Below are 22,731 nucleotides of genomic sequence, written 5' to 3'. Positions count from 1 at the left end.
GGGGGGGAGAGAAACTGTTCAGTGATTTGTAGACATACATGAGTATTTTGAACTGGATTCTAAGGTGAACTGGTAACCAGCGCAGTGAGGCCAAAACTGGTGTAATGTGCTCTCTTTTGCCTGTACTGGTTAACAACCGGGCTGCTGCATTCTGGACCAGTTGTAGTCGTGCAATGGAGGTCTGACTGATACCAAACAGGAGTGAATTGCAGTAATCAAGCCTAGATGTAATGAATGCATGCATTACTGTCTCCAGGTTATTTTTGGACAATATGGGCTTCAGTTTAGACAGCCGCCTTAGTTGGAAGAAGCATGATTTAACAATCATGTTTACATGATTGTTAAGCTTCGGGGAAGGGTCCATTATCACGCTCAGATTAGTGACTCTGTTTTTCTGACAGGGTTAGAGCGGAGAGGTTGATACAGTGGTTTGTGATTGTGTCGTTGGGAGGGAACAACATGACTTCAGACTTCTTTTCATTGAAGCTCAAGAAATTTAAAGCCGTCCAGTCCCTGATGTCAGCCAGGCAGTTGAGCAGCGGTTGAATAGAGCATGTACCATTGTGTCTTAGGGGGAAGTAAATTTGACAGTCATCAGCATAAAAGTGGAAGGTCATGTTGTGTTTCCGGAAAATTGCACCAAGCGGCAACAGGTATAAAGAGAATAGGAGGGGACCCAGGATGGACCCCTGCGGAACCCCCCATTTAAGCTCTGCCTCTGCGGAATTAAAATCCTTGATGGAGACACAAAAGGATCTGTCAGCGAGGTAAGATCTGAACCAATTGAGGGCTGATCCTGTGACGCCCACCCACTGCTCCAACCTAGCAATGAGGATCTCATGGTCGATGGTGTCAAAGGCGGCTGTGAGGTCCAACAGGACAAGCAGCACAGACTCACCGGTATCTGTGATCTGAAGATGTTGTTAAAGACCTTCAGCAGGGCAGTTTCAGTGCTGTGGAGAGGTTTAAAGCCAGATTGGAAAAGCTCTAAGATGGCGTGATCCTCCAGGAAGCACTTCAACTGGGACTCGACTATTTTGCTCAAGGTTCTCAGCTGGGCAATGAAATCTACTGAGACTTCAGACAGAAGTTTGATATCTGTTGTGATAACTATAAAAAATGGCATTTAGTTAGTAAGGTTTAAAAAGCAACATGCTTGATTTCCCAAATGTGTTCGCTACAGTATTTTGAATGGTTCCATTATTTGTGTTTATTTTATATAGAGCTTTACTTATGTCTAGATTGCATTTTTGTAAGTCTTCTATTCTTCTTCTTTTTTTTTTTCTTTTTTTTAATGTGTCTAATTTAAGGTTAACAATTTTGTAAAATCATCTTTCGGCTGTTCCCACTTTAGGGGTCGCCACAGCATGTCATCCTTCATCTCATTCGTCTTTCATTTCCTTTGATCTCACTCCAACTACCTCCATGTCCTCTCTAACTGGATCCACATATCTCCTCTTTGGCCTTCCTCTTCGTCTTTTTCCTGACAGCTGCATTTCTAACATCCTTCTATGAATATACCCACTGTCCCTGCTCTGGACATGTCCAAACCACCTCAATCTGGCCTCTCTAACTTTCTCCCTGTCCTTCATCCTGTGTTGTACCTCTGTTGATCTAGTTCCTAATCGCGTCCATCCTTGTCAGTCCTAAAAAGAACCTTAACAACTTCAACTTGAGCATGCATCAGGATACTTAACAACTTCAGCTATGCCACTTCCAGTTCTGTCTCCTGTATTTTGCCAGTGTCACTGTCCCAACCTTTGCTGCCACTCTTTTATCACAAATCATTTGAAGATGTGCACTTTTGTGATCTCTGCTCCTTGAAGTCTCATTGTTCCACCTGCCTCCCTTCCATTCCCACACATGTACTCTACTTTGCTACAGCCTTGCTACATACATACATACATACGTACGTACGTACGTACATACATACATTATATTTACCCACTTATTCCTTTTCAGGTCGCAGGGGTCATGGGGGTCACTGGTGCCCATGTCCAGCCATCATTGTGTGAGAGGCAGGTACGCACTTGACAGGTCACAAGTCCAGCACAGGACCACATAGACAAATGAGACAAACCATTCACTTTCTCACTCACATCTAGGGACAATTTAGAGTTACCAGATAGCCTAACATGCATGTTTTTAGTCTGTGGGAGGAAACCAGAGTACCTACGTAAAACCCACGCATGCACAGCGAGAACATGCAAACTCCACCCAGTAAGGCCCCCAGCTGGGATTTGAACCTGGGCGACCTGCTCGCTGAGAGGCAGCAGCTCTACCAACTGCACTACTGTGCTGCCACAGCTGATTTTCATTCCTCTTTCCTCAAGTGTATACCTTCACCTCTTTAAATTCTCTTCCACCTGTTCCCTGTTCCCACCACAGATCACAATGTCCTCTGCAAACATCATAATCCACATGGGACTCCTGCCTGACCACAAATGTTAGTCTGTCCATCCCCAGAGTCAACACAAAGGGTCTCAGAGCAGATCCTTGATGCAGTTCCACATTCACCTTTAAGCTATCTTTCACTTCTACAGCACATCTCTAGTGGGCAGCTGTGGTTCAGTGGTAGACCAGATTACTCGGTATAGGAAAATTGCATTTTAGATTTTTCACCATGCCCATATGTCATGGTGTCCTTGAGCAAGACACCTATTCTCTACCTGTTCCCCAGATGCTTACATAGCTGCCTACTGCTTCACTTGGGTGTATTTGAGGAGCTTAGAGGAGCTCTTCATTTATTACCTCCTCAAAATACTACTTCCCTTTTCCTATCAGACTCTCGTTGTTTGTTAAAGCATAACCATTTATTTATTTGACAAACCTAAATGTACATCCTTTCCAGCCTTATCCCTCTGCCTTGCAAGTTGATCTACGTCACTCTTTCCCTCCGTAGTGTCCAGTTTCTTTTCTATACATTTTGGTATCACGCATCCTGTTTTAACCATGCGGCTGATATTGTTTGTTTGATTTTTAGATTAAAGGAAACCCAACTGTTGTCAAGTTAGGGATGAAAACATCATGCATTTTTCTTATTTTGTGCAAGGCCATGTCTTTTTTAAAAGAACCCTATTGTGTCAGGTCAGCTATTAGCGAAAGAGGTTTGATGCTAAACACACAAAAGTGACATAGACAGGCTTTCACAAACAGCTCATTTTATATTACATAGTTATTTATTTGCTGTTTGTGGATTCAGAAGTCATGTTTTCCTAGAGTGGATATTTACTTGACAAAGTTGAGCCTTCTGGGGTTGTCTATTTACTGGACTTTTATTTAATTTATTGACTGATTAACTATGTAATTAGCGTTAGTGAAAAGACAGATGCCTAAAGGTATTTCATACTACAGTGCAAATATGTCTACTATCTTATTGCTTTACTAGTAAGGTGTGTCACATGAATGTGTATTTTTTACACTCACCATGCTCCATAATTTTACTTGATTAATGTATTTATGCACTGCTTTTTTACTGTTATTATGAATTATATTAAAATGTTCCGTGATCCTTACTCAATGTAATAATCAGTCTTCATGCGACCGGTCAGTAAAGGGACAGCAAGAGATAATTCTTATTATCTTCAAGGTTTTATTGATATTATTACAGTGATGTGGTTCCAGAGTCCTTGGGAGCTGTCTGGTTTCCCAGATACCTCATCGCTTCTGTCTGAAGATGGGTTCTGATAACAGCTCGACAAGGCGGGGAGGGACTGGAAGTCTGGCTGGATGTTTTCTACAAAACTAACTTTTTCAGTTCAGGAAGGCAGAACAGGTCAGAAACTCAGACAGGTGAAAGCATTGATAAGTGTGTACTAGTAAATGCATTGATCTTGTGTGATTGCTGGCTGTTATCCAAAGCTTTGTAATAAATCTGATGACATCTACACCTGATTGTTTTAGGAATCTCTTTTTTTCCATGACCTGGTGTATAGTATATTCAATAAAATACAGATGTAGATGGTGTATTTAAACATCTAACAAAGACACATTTTTCACTCAATAAATTCAGGTCTCTACATAACAAATTGACGTACCATCTTCATCTGTTCGACAGATCAAGGGTTCACTCTCTGGGCCCAGCCCAACCGCAGTTGAGGCAGACACAGTGATGCGGTACTGAGTCCATTTCTTTAGACGTTCCAGCGGCACCTGCTCTTCAGCTGAAGAGACCATTAGTTCCTCCATGGGCTCTGTGTCATCACCGGTCCCTTCTGACGAGCCCACTGCCTGGTAGTGCACCCTGTACCCTGTCAGGTCACCGTTCTGACTCTTCAGAGGTGGGGGTTGCCAACTTACCAAAAGGCAGGTGGAGCTGGAGCTGCTGCACTTAACTTCTTGAGGGGGAGATGAGGGCTCTGGTGAGGTGGAGAGGAAGGAAGAGGGGTAGAGGATGAGGAGGATGGGAAAGGGAGAGGGATGAAAAACAAAAAAATAAAAAAGATGGGAGAATTAAAAAAAAAAAAAAGAAAATTTGAAACTCAAATAAAAGCAACAGGTCAAATTAAATTGTCAACCAAAAATATAAATAAATAAAAAGTGTAAAACAACGCATCAAGCAAATGTAAACTTAGGAGGTAAAAATGGACAACAGCACAGACATGTAACAATGAATCAAGATGGCTACCTTGTGTGATATGTGAAGACATTCTCAAAGTGCTTTTAATAAAATTTGGGCTATAAAATATACTAGTACCGGTGGTTACTATGCTTGATTGTGCATAAATAATATATACTTTTTGTGTATAAAGTGTTTAAAAGCATTTAAAATCCAACTCATGAGCATTCTTTCTCATTATTAGAACAAGTGGACATAAATGAAAATTAAATTTTTAAGTTGAGTTTCTTTACTCTATGCAAGATACAAGTTTTGTAAAAACTTCTTTTTTATATTCCCATCTTGCAAGCTATTCACTATTACATGTTTTTCTTCTAAGCAGGTAAACATGACACAATAACAAAAAAAAGTTACATTCAGTCAGAAATTAAAATGACATTCCACTCATGAATGGTTAAGAAAATAAGTCAAAAGACAACAATAAAAATAAGGAAAATGTTATCATTCCAAAACAAAAGCAGCAGAAATAAATGGTGAACTGAAGGTTACTGGAAAAATTATTTGTCGGAAATCCAAGTGACTCAAAAAACAAAACAACACACAATGTTCAAAATGTCAACTCATAATAAACCATAAAAATAAAAAAAAACACCAATAGAATATTTTACGCATAATAAAAAAACAGAAATCACAAGCACTGTCTGCATCATACGTACCTGAAGTCCATAAATACAAAACTTTAAAGACTTTCTTACCACCAGCACCTGACTGCAGAGTGTTTTACTCTGAGTCAGTGAGCAGCAACACTTTCCCTTCCTGAAGGCATATTATATATTTTTAGATTGTTCTATGTTATTGTATCAGTAAAAATTGCACATTTTGATAAGCTGATAGTTTTTTTGAACCACCTAGGGGGTTAGCAGAAGGGAGAGAGTTGGCTCTGTACTGCAAGGAGTCTGTTTAATACTGGATTGTTGGGCCTGAGGGTCCACAAACCTGGGGGCTGTTGGGGAAAATTCATGCTATGCTTGTGAACTTAGCGAAGCTCACAAATGTCTTTTCTTGTTGACAATTGCTATGAATAAATCCCATTCCATAGCCCTGTACTGATGCAACTTTATGAGCCCTGTTCCATTCTGAGAGCACCAGGAAACAAGCAAACCAGCAGCAACATGAATACATTGTTTACCAGTATACCTAAAAGTTTAATAGAACTGTTTTGAATTTAATGCCACTTTGGAAAGGGCAGTTTAGAAAAACAAGAATGAAATATATGAGTTTTAAGACTAAAGGACCTCCTCTATTGAATAAACTAAATGTTCAAGTGCACACACAACAAACAAACAAAAATGCAAACAAAAATAATAAAAAAAAAAGGTTTAAAAACTCCTTTCTGTTTTTAATGGGCTTATTTACTTAAAGTCTTACTGGATTTTGAGCCTTTCTGCTTCTTTCTTTTGCCCATATTGTATTTGTAAACTCTTTATGTCAAAAACCATTGCTCAATTCTCGTTCTTTGCGGAAGAAAAGGCTTTGAATCTGACAAGGTTGAGGCTATCTCTGTGCACATGCATCCCCATGCCTGATAACAATTTAAAACTAGCTGGGGCACATTTTTAATCAAGTGCACATTCCTTGAAGTTTGTCATAAGGATTATGGATCCTAGAACTATACAATCACAAAACAAATAATACAGTAAAAAAAATAAAAAATAAAAATGTTTTACTTGAGGTTCTAATCTTTTTTGAAAGACTTTTCAAAAAGTGCTATTTGTCATGTCATGTCATGTCTTTCTGCACATACTTCTCTTTTTAAATATAAAATTCACAAACATCAGTGACATAGCCAACGAATATGGCTAAAGAATAAAGGTGCTGGTTTGGGTGTGATATTTCTGGTGATATTAATCCTGACACAGTCACAGCGATCTACAGTATATTCAATGGTCATAATCTAAATATACTACAATAGTATTAGTACATTGTAGGAGCTTCAAACAACAGTTCATATTTGTAGATCAGTATGGAATTAATCTCTGAAATGCCAAATGGTCATGGTGGAGCACACACAAACACTCCAATACATCTAAACCCCCCTCTGCAATTAGAGTAAGTGAGGGGCTAAAATGCTTGTTTGGTTAAATACAGAGGATTTAGAATCAGACATTTTAATTTCAGAAATAGCCCTTGACTGGCTACTGGCAGGTTCTAGGTATAATCTAAATGTGTAACAATGCCAGACAATTTGAGGCCTTGGCTCATAGCTCATTGCAGAGCATGAAATTAATTCTGATGCTATAAAATGGGATTCATGTCAGTCACTCTGGGGCCCTGCGGTCCCCTAAAACCCACTCCCAGGGTCTATCTCAAGTACTACCAATCCTTGAAACTTAACAGCTTGAGTAATTCCCCTTCAAGCTCTCCAGCTGTGCACCCTCTTCAGCCACGTCTGAACAAACTGATAACAATTATTTCATCCTTGTCTGATTGGTAGCATACCCAATGAGGACTTCTGAATGGGGGAGGGGGGAATTGTTGCCATGTACATCTTGTGGATTTTTTAAATTTTTTTTACCTCCTTTAATATTTCAATAAGAAATAATTTGGGATCAATCACACTGAAGCAATTACGTATGCAAAATAATTCCAGTGGATTTATGTTTTTGAGTAAACTCACTGAAGATTGGTCCCCATGACAAGCCTCTGGTAATGCTATTTGAACTGAGCACAAACTTCAACGTTCTGTAAACATTTGTAGCATAGAAAAAGATACATGTACATCTGAAAACTCCTGTTTTGCTTTGTGGCACAGCGCTTCAGTCTGCCTAGAGCGGTGGATCCAAAGTTGAGATGGTTTTGTATTTGCATGTATTGTTGAGCTTGCACACAAGGCAATAAGTAATTTTATGAATTTTTTGTGGTGACATTTCTTTGAAATATACTTAATATGGCCCAGTCTTTATAGACTTTTGTTAGGCTGCAGCATATTACTCTCTCTCGTCTAATTCTACTGGTACACCATTTCAGATTCTGATTCTGATCCTGATGTACTTTATATTCATATTTAACTAAGTCTTTAGAGATGATGGCTGATTCTTTTTCAATTGTGCAGGTGTCCACTCTGTTGGAAAAGTTATGGCAGACTGAATCACTGGCTCACTTGGTCACTTACCTGGAAGCATCCAAAAGATCTTTTTATTCCCTACAATATAAATGTTTTTTGTCTGACTTAATCTTGGAGCATTTTGACTTCTGTGCTTACAAACCGGCTATTGTGCATCACATATATTTATGCAAGGACTCTTCAATACAAAAAAAAAAAATACAAAAAAAACAAAACAAAAAAAACCCCCTCTTTGTTTAAAAGCTAATGAGGCCAGAAGTGAAAATATGAGTTTTACATTATTGTCCACGATTTATGTACTAGGAGTATAGACAAAGCTACTGAAAATAAAGAGTTCCTAAGAGCAGTTTGTCTTACTGACTTCATTTTTTTAAAGCATTTTTTAAAGCATGTGTGCTTCTTTCTTGGCTGGACTTGGATCCAAACAAGAACCCAACAGAAAAACTACAAAATAAAAAAATATATAAAATAATAATAAAAAAACCTTCAAGGTAAATCCTAAATAAAAAGTATTACATAAAAAAAAAAAATCCAACTTAAAACCTTTTGCAAAAGTCAACATAAAAGGAAGAGAACTAGAAGTGAACAAGGTGTTAAGCCATTCCAAGAAGTGTAGTTTAGTAGCAACGAGAAGCAGAGCTGAAACAAGGTGAGTGGGCACGTACACAGTTCAAATTGTTGGAAGTTTAAAAATGCAAAAATAGAGACAAGACATTCACAGAGACACACACTGACAGGTGAGGATGTACACAAACACTTGAGATATGCCTTGGTAGAAATGAGCATGGATAAACATTGTATAGTTGCATGCTTGGAGTGGTCCATAATTGAACAACAGCAACCCAAGAGGGCAGGAGGGAGCATCACATGCAGCCGGGGCTGTTAACAGTAAAACGATGCAGTTTTGTGTAGCTTTGTTGTCTAACAATATCAAAAATAACTGAGGTGGTTGTTTGTAAAGCTCCCACCCACATCCACATGTGAAGGTGTAGCCAACAAGCTGCACAGGTAGAAACAGAAAATGTGTTAAACGTTTGCTCCCACCACCATGGCTCTCATGTCAATTTAAAGAAGCCACTTTAACAATACATTTGTTTATTTTTACAAGTCTCAAAATCCACAATCACATAATCATATCCAGGGATATTCTTGTAAATTTGAGTACCTTTGTTTTAATTGGTTGTTTGTTTTCTTTTTTAGCTGATAAGGAGTTAAAATGAACATCAACAGTATAAATGCAAAAGCATTAATGGTCTGTTATTTAAGTTGTACATTGATCAGCCTTTCTATGCATTCCAAGCCTGCCCTTACTCTGTTATACCACACTAATAGTATTTTGTCCTGAGGGTCATAAATCAGTCCGAAAATGTCTTTAGCATTAATCAGTACTAAAACTGGGTACTTCTCTAAATCTTTTGTCTTGGTTTGTTGCAGGCATTGGATTAATGATCCCATACAGCACTTGCCACTCAACCTGATTGGATATGATGATCTAGAATGACAAGATGCATTTACTGTCACCTCAGTTTTAACTACCAGTACCGTTGTCAGTAATTTTACACTTTACTTTTCTGAAGTAAATAATTTGGTTGTGATTTTGCTTCCTGTGATCTAGATAAAATAGTGCAGGGTTAACTGACTTCAGTGTCAGAGATTCTTTATTGTCATTCGCACCACATGTGGTACATGTGGTGGAATGAAATTATGTACACAGGGTCCTTCAGTGTAGTTACAAGCAGCATGCAAGTAATTTTTATTGTTAGTCTTATTTTCTGTAAAGGCAAAGCACACATTGAAAATCCCCAGCCCCAAAACAATAACAGTTGATATGAGAGCCTTGGTAGTCTTTAAGGAGGATGAACATTTTTTGTGTCTGTCACGTGGGATGTGAACATTCTGTAAAAAAATAAATAAAATAATAATAATAATAATACAATAACAAAACATCCAATAAAAAAGGTCAAGATTACTAGTCCACATAAACTTGGTTTGTATAAAGTAATAGAGCACATTTAGATGTTTGCACTTGAGCTAAGTTAGAAAATAAGGTCATTAAGGTCAGGTTGGGGGAAACAAGTCAAAAAGTGCATTTTAACTTAAAACACCCAAAACATTAAAGCTTTCTCGGGAAACAAACATAATTTCAGCCATGCATTTCTTGCATTTCCATAGAGGTCCAATACAAGAGTGACTGAAGTGCTTTAAGTTCAGACTTTTTGTCATGGATGAGGTTTCTCCTTTTCATTTAATCTTACAAATGTTGGACCGCCACAGCCTCATGTGCAACCAATGTCTCCCAAGCTGCAGGAATGACAACATTTTGACATTGTTTTATAGATTAAAAAAATAGTAATACTTGCTATTATAAATATTAAGGACAGAGGAAAAACCATGATAACCTGCTACTAATATTTGAAAAATGTATGAAGTTTAATACAAACCATATTCTGAAGGTATCTCGTAATCTCACAGTTATGTCATAAACTTGGCCATTAGGGCCATTTTATGAGAGAATTTTTTTTACGCATAACTCTGTTTAGTCCCTGATTCCTGCTGTGGGAATGGAAGGGTGAAGGAAATAACCCTTAAAATAAATAAATAAATAATAAAACAATAATAATAATAAAATATGTTCTTGTGGTCAAAATGTATCTTTAGTTCCTTATTTTCAATCGCATGACTAAATAAAATACCTTGTTGATTTTTTTTTTTTGGTGCAATGCTATATAAATAAAATATGTTTGTAAAAATGTAGGGACTAGTTAACTTAAAAACATTTAACTCCGTATTTATGGAAGATTCAGACAACCACATACAGCATTTCAGTTTATAGCAGTCTCGGATAGCTCTGAGTCCCTAACCCTGTCAGAAGAAAACAAAGTTATCACTTAAAGGTGATGAAGCAATGGGCAAAACATTTTCAAAGTTTCATTCAAAACAACTAAATAAAACAACATAGAAAACATTTGTATAAAAAGTCTATAAAAACATAAAACCGTCACTTCATTGATTACTGGGGAATATCCTTTGTTAGCAAACCTGTAAAAATAGGAGATAAGATTGAATAGAAGGCTACATACTGGCTTGCAAGGTCTTCTCTGAAATTTCATTTGTGAACGCTCCGATGCCTTTGTTAGAAACAGCTGCCAGAGAGAAGCGATATTCTGTGTTGGGGCGAAGGCCTTCCACAACATATGATCTAGTGGGTCCGAATGTCTTTTTCATCTGTTAATTAGAAGACATTGGAAATTTATCTTAAAATAGGAGTGAATGAATGGGATGTTGGATTATTACGAGCTTGCAAAATGCCAAGAAATACGTAAAACATGATCAAAATTTTACCTGGGTGCCAAAATTGCTTTCTGAATAGCGAAGTTCGTAACGTAAAATTCCTTCTTTCTCATAAGCAGGATCCCAAGTCAATTCAATGCTGGTGTCTGACACAGCACCAACCTTGAATTTGGATGGTTGACCTGGAACTAAAGAATGCAGCAGAGAACATTACTCGAAATTGGTGCAACACCGCTTAAGTTAATTATCTGCAAGTGAGATGGCTACATCGTGACAACAATGCAATCAGACATCAAGGATTTGATTAAATTCAAAGGAAGAAAGTTGTGCCATACTTACTCTTTTATCATTTTAATTTAAACTGGTTTCAACACCACTTATTCATCTACAATTAGTCTAATTATCCTTACCTCCTTGGAGTACTTTCACATGAATGGGTTCTGAGAAAGGTCCATCGCCAACAGAGGTGAACGCAAGAACTTTGATTGTGTACGTTTCTTCAGGAACTAGGCTCCGGATAGTGGTGATGATGCTGTCCTGGACATTATGGATCTGCCAGAGACTCATAGGCTGCGAGTCATCCATGGTATAATAAACTCGATAGCCCTTGATCTGCCCATTGGGCTCCTCAGGCTCTTCCCACTGCACCATCATTGTGTTCTGAGGAAGAATCTGAGCTCTAATGTTTCTTGGTGGACTTGCAGGAGCTTGCTCACCAGTACGGGTTTCAACTGGCTCACTGGGAGGACCCTGTCCAATTGTGTTGACGGCTGACACACGGATTTCATATTCTGTGTTTGGATAGAGACCACCTATGCTGTAACGTGTAGTGGTGATATCTTCCACAGTCTCATACTTGCTGTCTGGAGACTTGGCCCTATACTGTATGATGTAATTTGTTACTGGGTCTGGGTTTCCTGAGTCCCAGGTAATAGTCACACTGGTTGCTGTAGTTTCAGTAACCACAGGGGTACCTGGAGGCTTGGGGAGAGCTGTGGTGAGGACATGACAGAAAAAAAATAGAGACTATTAATTTTTAATGGCAGCTTTTTTTTTTTTTTGCAAAAACAAAATATTTAGTAAGTATTTAAAAAAACAAATACAGGTCAGACTGTCATTAAGATAAGGTAAAGTCTCTACAACCACATCAAAAATACAGTTATCTCTTACATTTGACAGTGATCTGTGCCACAGCTTCAATGATGCCAAGGCTGCTCATAGCCACACAGGTATAGTTGGCTGACTCACGGACGCTATTCAGTTCAAGAACGTTTCTGCCAACTGGCATCTCATCCTCTGGTGTCAGATCCTCGGCGTTCAGCATCCACTTGACATAAGGCATGGGTGACCCCACTGCCACGCATGTTATGTTCACACTGCCACCTGGCATTATTTCTTGACTCGTTGGTGGAATGGAGAAGCGAGGAGGCACCCGCCGAACTGGGAGAAAGCATGAGGAAGGGGAGAGGATGACAAAAGAGGGCAAGTGTCAAAATGAAGAGGAAAAAAAAGAGACAGGTAACAAGAGAGGCAGATGAAAATGGACCCTCCTCGAGGTAATATCTAACACAAAAAATTTAACATGGTAAATGAAAACTTCAAACAAAAACTAAAAAATAATAATAACTAGATGTTTAAGAACATAAAAAATACGAAAAGAAATAAAAAAGAACTAAACTAACAGAATTGCTTCAACAACAATATAGATTTACGGTTAAGCAACGATTCATAGCAACAAGGTTCCATCAACCAATATTTGACCCATCACAGCACAATTAAAGTCACAAAAATCTATTACGAGTTTCTCATCTTTGGGGACTGAACTGCTGACATCTAGACAACAATAGCATTACCTGATCCCAAAATCTAAACGTGTTGTAAGGGTCATGTGATATTTCCATCACATGAGCCCAACAGGGCAACCTGGAACTTCCTGTCCTCTCAGAAACTCATGCCAAACAGGAAGTGGGCCATTGCAGGCTTCTCCCACAGCACAGGAAGTGTAAGGTTACTGAACTATTGACCATCTCTGTGAGGTCTCTAACTATATTCTAGCATACTTTTGCACTTAACACAGGTCTCTACTTTCTTGCAATCTTAAAGATGAGAAACTTTAATCAGATTTTTGTGGTTCAGGGTAGATCCACTGGACAAAGCCTTATTAAGATCTGACACGGTTCCATTGATAGATGCAGCTATCAGTTTCACAGACAGCATGCATAAATAGATTGAGGTAAATTAAGGAGTAAATGATAACAAAATCAGATATAAAACTTGAGATAAAATGCATAGAGGAATATAACTGAAGGGTCGCTAGCATGCCCAGACAAAAGACGACTGGAGAGAAAAACAGAAGTACAAGGTAGAGGAGGAACTGAGGAAAGGATAGAGGAAAGAGTACAGTGTAGCAAAAAGTGACAGAGGAAGAAAAAAGAGTGGGAAGGTTGGAGGAGGGTAAATGGGGCAGGGGGATAACCCGTTTCAGTGCTGTGTAAACTTTGTTTTTCTTCAGCTAATGTGACACAATGTGATGATGGCACATTGTCACATCTCAGTCCTGGGTAACACAAAATAAGTGCTGAGGAACAAGGAGTGTGCCTAGAAATACACAGAAAAAAAATTATAGCAATTGTAGCTAGAAAGCTAACTGTCACAGAGTGTAGGAGTACAGAAACAGAACTGGATCAACAGTGACTAGAAATTCAAAGAATAAGAAAGAGGTATAGAAGGAAAAAGGGATTGAAATGAATAAGGGCTGAATGCCAAATATCAGATAGAGACAGTGAAGACCTCTAAAGTCATGGATAGGACTGAAAATTGAAGAGGACGGGTAAAAAAACCAAGACGCAGAGGAACGATGTGACAGGTACTGTGTATTTGTATGCGTATATTTTTATACTAGTGTACACTTTTGCATTTGTGTAGACATGATTGTGCGTGTGTACAGTATGCAAAAGCTATAGAGTGAAAGAATATGAGTTAACAAAGAAAACAATGGGTTATGCAAAGCATCCCAGCAAACACCCGAACAGTAGTCATTATGCAAATGACATTTTTACAGGCTTGTTGTATATGTTTAAAATGTTTGAGCTATGTTAATTTAAAAGTTTCTCTAGAGTAGGCCTATTGCAACCTTTGTTGAACATTACAATTTACGGTACTCAATCAAGCCTTATGTTCTTTTGGTACAGTGAGAACTAATAAAAAGTGTAATTTTTTATAGGTTTTCCATATTTGAACAAAAAAATGGTCCTAAAGTAACAAAAAGAATCGTGTGCAAAAAATAAGTGGAACCACAAAACGTAAACAAAACAAGACAAAAAAAAAAACTACAAAATGTTCTCTATAACAGACAATCATTACACAGTAGCTACTTGTTTTTTTTTTACACCAGTGTTTGTTGGGATGCAGAATTTAAAATAAAACAAGTGGAGATACAGAAGTATAAATATGATGACTAAATGGAAGAGATGAATTTAGAGACAGACAAAATAAGAAAGTAAAGGTCTGACAGACGAGACAAAATGCAGGAATAACGCAAACTCGAGCAGCAAGACAGCAGACAACAAAGGAAAACAGATGGACACACACACATACTGTACAATACGCAACAAGGAAGGAGGGATTCGGGTTGTTGGAAAAAGGGGAAAGGAGAAGGATATATATGAAGAATAGAATAATTGCGGTTGTAAATAAATAAAAAAGACAAAGAAAATAAACCAAAAAAATATGGCTTAAAGTTGGTTTGGAGGTCTCACACACTGGGGCTTAAAATCAAGAATCAGGTACATGTTCCTTCCTCCCCACCTTAAACATTACACCTCAGTGCAAAGGTAACTCCTAGTCCTGGATGTTTCATGTTTGTATGGGGGGAGTACGAAGGAACAGAGACGGGGTTCAGGGAAAAGACTGAAAAGGACCTCACAAGAAAAACTAGGATCCCAGAATACACCGTGTCAATCCAAATGGGATTCATATGATCGTTGCATGGTTAATTTTTCCATAAAACTAAAAAAGAAAAATCACCTACACAAACTCTGAGGTTTCTTTTCCTTTAGCTGAGGGTTGACACCTACTGAATTAATTATAAATTACTGCAAATGCAAACATCTGATCAATGGGGGAAGCTTTTTGGTAAAAATATCCTGAGATTACATGGAGATTTTAAGAGTTAGAAGACATCTAGTGTTATTTGCTTTGAAAGCCAATTCATACTAAGTAATAAAAAGTGAATTCCACTACATATGTGAAGAGAAAAGACAAAAACAGATCTGTTTCAGTTAAAGGGCTAGTAAGGCTCAGATGAGGACCACAGCTGGTGTTTTTGATCTGCCATCTTCAGAACTACTCTGTATGCATACTCTATTGCATCCACTGTTAATGTCAATTACTTTGCTACTTGGAGTATAACAAGAGCTGCCCTTGAGGGCAAAAAGTTCAGAGCTGACCTTTGAAGAAATGCTCATTACAAAAAAGGCACAAAAATGCACTGTAAAAATGCATAAAAAATCCATTGTGATTCCAAAGAATATTCTTAAAAAATCGACTATCCAGATTAGAAGCTTTTGATAAATAACCTTTTAGTTGAGACAGACTTTGTTTTTTTTTATAGATAGTCACATATAATGACTTAAAGATGTATTCTAAAAGAAAATTAAAATAAAAGCTAAAAGTTCCCATCATAATGGGACTAAAATGTGCTGCATTACAATTTTGGAAAAACACACCTAATTAACCAACAAAGGTGAAAGGGCAGCCCATTCTTCACACAGACATGCATGGTTGTGGCTTTGGCATGAGTGACTTGTAACGGTGTGTCCTCATCCACTAGGACAAACACCAGAGAACCAATCCAATCCTAAAATGTCACCCAGGCCCATCCAAGCATGCCATTTATTACCAAATATAGCATTGCTCCAGACACACACCCACAAAACCAAACAAAAAGAAACAAATGAAACTGAACAAATTCACAAAAACAAACTACATCCGAACAGCAAAGACAGTACCAGAGTGCAGCTGTGTTCACAAAGAGGTTTGCATCACTACTATTAGATGTTTTTTTATTGTTTTATCTTCTAGTGGTATCTTGAATTTATCTTCCAATCCAAAACAATTATGAAAACTCAGTAGGACAAACAAAATTGTTGTTTTGGGGAAACATTCAATCAAAGATTGTCAGAGGGTGATCTTCTCTCCCTGGGGCTCTGATCAGCCAATGGACCGGGAGCTGAAGTGGTTACGTGAATGAGGTTTCCCCACAGCAGAAACAAATCAGTTTGACGTATACAACTAACTAAATCAATACAACTATACTTTGTTTTAAATACTTTTTGATACCAAGAAACAATATTCAATTAATCCAACTGCAGTTTGCAAAAAACAATGACGTCAACAATCAAACATAGGGAGTCTTTTTGTAAACAGTAGTCCAGAGTAAACCTACATTGCAACCTTATGTCGAAAACTCAGCTGATGCTGAAGATCACTATATTTAATACTGGAGAGAAATTTAGGAATCTTAAACTTCAGAAGGAAGTTAGGGCAACTGTGCATCTACATGCTATCACATGTAAATCACCATACTATGAACACCTTACTAAATGATATGACCTAATGTTCAGTCAAACAGGGACGTTAAGATGTTAAACAATCAGTTGCACTTCTAAATATGCAGATGACACCCTCTTCTGTCATACCTTTAAAATGCACTGAGACTAGCAGAAAATATAATGTAAAAGAATAAAGAATCCCAATTGCATGGACACGCTCCTCATTCACAGAGACCAGGAGCCCAGCCGGTCCATTTGGTTTTGAGAGGGAAAAACAAACATTTACAATTTATGTGGTCTCATAACAGTATAGAGTCTTGTTTCAAGCCCCATTGTGGAGAGAAAGACAAGAAGCCGTACATTGGACAAGGTGGGAAGCAGTCGAGAGAGAATGCCAGAGTACTAAACTAACTCTAATAATGGGCAGTGTTGGAGAGGGATTTGTGCTTTAAAAAAATAAGAGGTCAGAAGGTGGACATTATTGGCTATTTTGGTGAGGCAGATTTTGCTGCCCCAAAATGAAGGGGGAAGCCAAAATAATGTGCAGCCTTTAGTGTCACCTTGAAGCTGAGATTACACCCTCTTGCTGCCTGAGGACACAGGCACAGTATAGAGATCCTTTAGTCACACTTGCTGGGTGAGTCCTGCGGCATTTACATTTAAGCCACAGGGTTCGGCCAGTATTAACATACCTTGGCTGTGCAATGCTAAACAGTCACTATGGGTGGTTCATAAAAATGGAAATTATTATTTTAAGGAAACAGATAGGAGTCATAGCAGGGGTACCTCATAGCAGCAAGCAGTGTATTGAGGAGATTTCACTACTTATCTTTTTGTTTTTCTGTTGTCATACATGACAAGGAGCCAAATGATCCTGCAAGGACATTCTCCTCCCATTTTGGTGTCTTTTTCAGTGCATATTTTGAGTGACATTACACTTGCATTGGAAGAAAATCTAATAAAACATATGTTTTGTATAATGCATTAATGCATTTTGGATGAAAAGTCACTTTTCAAGTATAGTTATTATTTTCCAGACTCCTTAAGACAAACATCTAATAGAGATGACAGGAATTTGCTTTGGCCAGTGAGAAAATAAGGTGTAATCTAGCTTTCTTTCCCAACATCACACACAAATGCATAGCAGGACATGCAAGCACATTCACAATCAGGCAAATTTCATAGTAGAAGAGTAAACATGCACATGCAAATATAGCAGCACAGTCTTTCTGTATCAATGTTATTTACAGCAATTAAAATCCAAACAGTAATGCCAATTGTGAATGTGACAATTTATTTGAAATTTATCAAAACTTTGTACTGAGTATTTAATTGAGGACAGCAGTATCAATTTGTGATGACAGCCTGTTGGTGCAAAGAACCACTGATATCCTTGTGCGTGTGTGGTTAATCTCATAATTATATAGGGTGTAGTTATAAGTTTGCCTTATAACTAGCTTTGAAAATAAATTATGTGGCTTGGGCAATCCAAATAAATATGACTGTCTAGGGCTAAGGAAGTAGTGCTAGCTTTAAATATATTTTTTCACAGGGTTGGTCTTGGTAATGTGTGAGGCAAAAGGTGGTTTATAATACTGTAAACCTTACCTAGTTAAATGACAAATACTCTCTTTGGATTGGACTTATTATTATACAAACAATTTACAAAAGTTTATTTTAGTTCAGTATGTCTAGTTTTGAAAGCTGGGTGAAAAATGTTAATTTCCAGAGGCTAAATGCTGTAGAAAGTTTTGCTGGACAAAGTTAACACTTCCATGGATGCATAATCGAAGCATGGAAATGCATTGACCTTTTATGGTTTGACTACCAGACACTTCCTTTTAGTTTAATCTCTTGGAGATCAGTACAGATTTAAAGCTAAATATGCATTTCTGAAGAAAAAAAAATCTTATTAGATTAAAAAAACCTATAGTAAAAATTAAGCCACTTGCATTTTTCTTTAACTTATTTATAACAATTTCTTCATGTTCAAGGTCAACAGCATGAGCATTACAATAGTGGGTTTTCTATTTCATTTGAGTCAAATCAACCTGAATTTTAGTTCTGTTCCATAAAGATGTGTGATTGTGTGACATTATTTTGACCAAACACAGCCATCCATCATTTAACAAATCCAGTTGCATTTAGTTGCTGCTGTGAAACTAAAAAGCTCTAAAGTTTAGCGCTCATTAGAAACAGCTAATGTGATACTGAAGTTATTATGTTGGTATGATCTGTACAGCCTGGTGAATGGTGTTGCTTAAGGGGGCCGAGATGGTGTAGAGGCAGGGCAGCCAACTCAGGACCCGAAGGTCCCGGGCTCAATCCCAAGTAATTGCACACCTCGTGGTCCCCCTGAGCAGGACACCCAATCCCTAGTTGCTCCCCAGGTGCCTTCAATAGCTGCCCACTGCTCCACTTGGTGGTGGATGGGTTAAATGCAGAGAGCCAATTTCACCATTGTATGGGAACATACAATGATGACAATACATATTACATTATTACGGCAGGCTAAAATCATCATGGACCCCAATCAAGTCTAATTTTCTTTAGTATTGGATCAAGACAAACAAGATGACAGGAACACTGGCTGTATAAACACTTATTATTTCTTGGGCATTTGCATCTGAACTCCAAGACTCAAGAAGCAGAGCAGCATCAGATTGAAAAAGAAACAGAAATGTTCCAACTAATGTACAAACAAGACAAACATTTTAACAACAAAGAAAGGAGAAAAACAGAAACAAAGGAAAAACACACATACTGTATGCACAACACAAAAATCAACTTAAAGTAAGATAAGCCAACAAAAGAGTGTGTCAGGAAAATACTTTGAAAATCAAAGAAGGATAAGGAAAGAACAAAACAAAACACAGGGAGTGCAAAAAGTAAAAGACCGTTGGGGCCAAAGGGATTTTGCACAGGCATGCAAGCGCAGTTACATTCTCCCATCATGCAACAGTCCCATTTTATCACGTGCTGCGTGCAAAGAAAGCTTTTAGGTGCAGAAGCAATACCAAAGGATGCAAAACGTGAAAAGGCCCCACAATGCAAACATAAAAGTAAATTAACAAGACCCGAACTAATCGGGTTTGATTTCATCATTTATTCTTTAGAAAAAAATAATAATAATCATTTAGCAGTTTAGATTAACTGTACTTTAGTTTTTATCCAAATTAGTATTTAATTGAGCTCTGCAAAAGGCAAATACAGCTATTTATTTTCAACATGTTGATTTTTTTTTTTTTTTTAAATGTGGGTTAAAAAAGTAAAAAAGAAAAAAAACACACCAACCTTCTCGAAGCTCTGAGGGATGTAAAGGGGTTGATGCAGAACACAATGACATGAGGAGAAGAGAAAAATAGGGGAAACACAGAGAGAGTAAAAAAAGCCACCTCAAGGTGTTTAGCTGTAGCTACATTTCCCTTTTCTTTTTTTCCCTTCTTCCCTTTCTCTTGTCCCTGCTATCAAGTGACACCCATCTTTAAAGTACACTTGCCTGCCCTCTCCCTTGAAATAAACTTTGAACCAAAACAATCAGATTCACCCCAGTGGTTGCTCTGCTGTCTGTTAAAGAAAAAAATATTGAAGCGCCACTGGAGTCAAATCAAGCGTACCATACTCATAATTCAAAATGTTTACAAGCTCCTTATGGCCACAAGCAGAAGCTCTTGCAGTGGCCAAATTTTCGTTTAATAGAGAAACAAACCAAATCAAGAAAAAAATAAAGAAAAACTAATGAGAGATTGAAAATTAAAAAAAAGACACAGTTAGGGAGGAAATTAGCAGCTGCAGTTCAAAACTGTTAAAAGTCGATGTTTTAGGGTGCCAATGAGCAACAACTTCAAAACGCCTTCTGTTTGGGTAATAGTCCTATTCACCTTACTGCAGTATGCCAAATGTACAAAAACTCCCCCCCCCCACCCTCATAAATGATGATTTACCACAGCTGCTAATCTCAAGTGCATTTTGCTTTGTGAACAAAACATAGTCAACATCAAGTATCAGAATAAATCGACAAAAGTTCAACTGAAAACAAACAAAGGTTGACACCATCACAGCAAAACAAGTGTGTTACATAGTGTGAAGGTACTTGAGTATGAACCGTGTGTATTCTTGAAGCAAGTGTTCATGGTGAATTGAACAAACTGTCAAACATTACGTCAAGGTATACCGGCTATTTTCCTTTTTTATTTTATTTTAGCAAAATAAATGCTATACGTCCTAGCGCTGCATCGTTAAAGAGCTTCCATCAGTTTTTAAATGATTTGTGGAGGCTTGACCATAAATTCCAATAAATCATTTAACTTCTACCATTTTGATACTTCTCACTGAATCACAAAAGAGACAGCTCAAGCCTCCAGAATGAATGTTGGCAAGAAAAGACACTAAGCTTGATGGACCATTTTTTTTTTACCTTCAGCTCTCCACAGTTGAATTTTTCTTCTCTGTGCTTCTATTTCACTGAGAGCAATGATAGCAATAATAATGAAAAAGCAGCTCCCTGACCCATTTTATAATGTCAGAGTAGTGAATTATTTATTGGGAACAACGTTATTTGGTACACAGCAGAGGGAACAAACTGAGTAGATACCAAGGCATCTTTATTTAATATGCGCAATATAAATAATACATGCCGAAAATGCATCTGCTTCAATTTATTAAAGCTCCCGCAACAGGGATTCATTGTCGTTTAGCATTAGTGGTTGAGGATAGGTTTTGTCTTTATTGTCTTTTTCCTATGAAACACTCTGGTCCTTTCAACTGATTGTTTTTTATACCTTCACTTTGCTGGAACGTGCCAGTGAAAATAACTAATGACTGTTAAAGCCTTTAAATATAATATGGCAATGCAGAGCCAGAGAAGCACTATGGATTTATGCTCAAAGCAGCATGAGCCAGAAGTAGAGAAAGTGTACGGTTTATAATCTATGCAACAGATTCTGTGTGCGTGTGTAGGTGTATGTGTGTGTGTGTGTGAGAAACCACAATTTATTTTGGGTTTCCTCCCCCTTATAGTGAAAGCTAAAGGAGGAGAGATTTTGATTGGTGGGAAATGTTACCTAGCTACTCAATCAAAATCAAGACTTACCGTTGCACTCTACCTGTAAAAAAAAAAAAAAAAAAAAAAAAAAACCCACACAGAAATGGTCTTCATATTTTTTAGTGGGGGTTCCGACTTTGATGTAGGTGGCAAACAGTTAAAGGTTAAAAGTCTTTTGCAATCGATAACGTAAAGACATACGGCTTGGTGCACTACACATTTCCTTCCAAGTGAGTAGGGGAGGGCATTGAAAGACAAAATGGAGCATAACAGCATAACAGAGAAAAACAGTTGGTCAATTATAATTTTACATTGGGAAGTTGCATTGTATAAAAACATACACACGCACGCACACACACACACACACACTATATATATATATATATATATATATATATATATATATAGCATTACTATTTAACAGACAAATTGTTTATATTACTTGGGTATTATTTTGAAACACATATTGTGAAAACTCAGCTGGACTAGAAGGCTACTGAATGAAACCAATTGTTAGGCAGAACAGTAATGCTACTTAAATCCAAATGAGTAGATTCTGAACGTTTTATTCATTGATTCATTGATTTATTTATTTTTGGCCTTGTTCTGGGACCGGGTTTCTCCCTACCTCGCACGTAAAGGTTAGCGGGGGACGAGTAGCGCACGCCTTCCACGTTAGACGCCACGCACTCGTACTTCCCTTGGTCTGTCTCCTCGCTGTTCTCAATCTGCAAGGCACCTGGGTAAACGACACAATTGAACAAAGACAAGATGGAAGGGGGAAAACAGTGACAAAAAGAGAGAAAAGGCAGAGAGGAATAAAATTAGTCAGTTGGCAGCGAATGGGCATCGTAGTCAAACAATCTTTTTAATGGTAAGTTTCTCAAATTGCTCATGCTCGCTTCAGAAAGAACCATTTACCCCAGCAATGCTTACACAGACAGCCATGACTAACCAAATTCCACTCAAGCCTCAACCACCCGTTGACAAAAAGAGAGGATGTTAAATAAATCAAAATGTGAACTGAATCAGTCACAGTATATTTGCAGCCATGTTGGTGTTTGCAACTCATCCAAGAATAGAGATCTTTTTTGCAAAACGCAACCACAGAGTAATAGGAGTGTGATGAAATGTAATGGAGAGGGAGTGTTGAGATGATCTT

The 22,731-nt window shown here is 37.8% G+C and overlaps 1 protein-coding gene across 1 annotated transcript in view; it reads right to left on the bottom strand.

Annotated features, from left to right (window-relative positions):
• ptprsa (protein tyrosine phosphatase receptor type Sa) overlaps positions 1-22,731 on the bottom strand; it is a 198,093-nt gene that overhangs the window by 63,170 nt on the left and 112,192 nt on the right. Inside the window, exons 6-12 of the mRNA XM_037698034.1 lie at positions 22,198-22,308; positions 19,820-19,831; positions 12,144-12,413; positions 11,384-11,965; positions 11,025-11,161; positions 10,763-10,907; positions 4,038-4,358 (exon numbers count right to left, since the gene is read on the bottom strand). Of these exons, the coding sequence (XP_037553962.1) occupies positions 4,038-4,358; positions 10,763-10,907; positions 11,025-11,161; positions 11,384-11,965; positions 12,144-12,413; positions 19,820-19,831; positions 22,198-22,308 (1,578 nt within the window). The remainder of the gene's footprint in view (positions 1-4,037; positions 4,359-10,762; positions 10,908-11,024; positions 11,162-11,383; positions 11,966-12,143; positions 12,414-19,819; positions 19,832-22,197; positions 22,309-22,731) is intronic.

This window comes from Nematolebias whitei, chromosome 3, assembly GCF_014905685.2.
Source record: "Nematolebias whitei isolate Nwh7 chromosome 3, NemWhi1, whole genome shotgun sequence".
In the NCBI taxonomy this organism is placed as follows: Eukaryota; Metazoa; Chordata; class Actinopteri; order Cyprinodontiformes; family Rivulidae; genus Nematolebias; species Nematolebias whitei.
The sequence above is the reverse complement of the archived record's forward strand: the minus strand, read 5'-3'. Positions and strand labels throughout refer to the sequence as shown.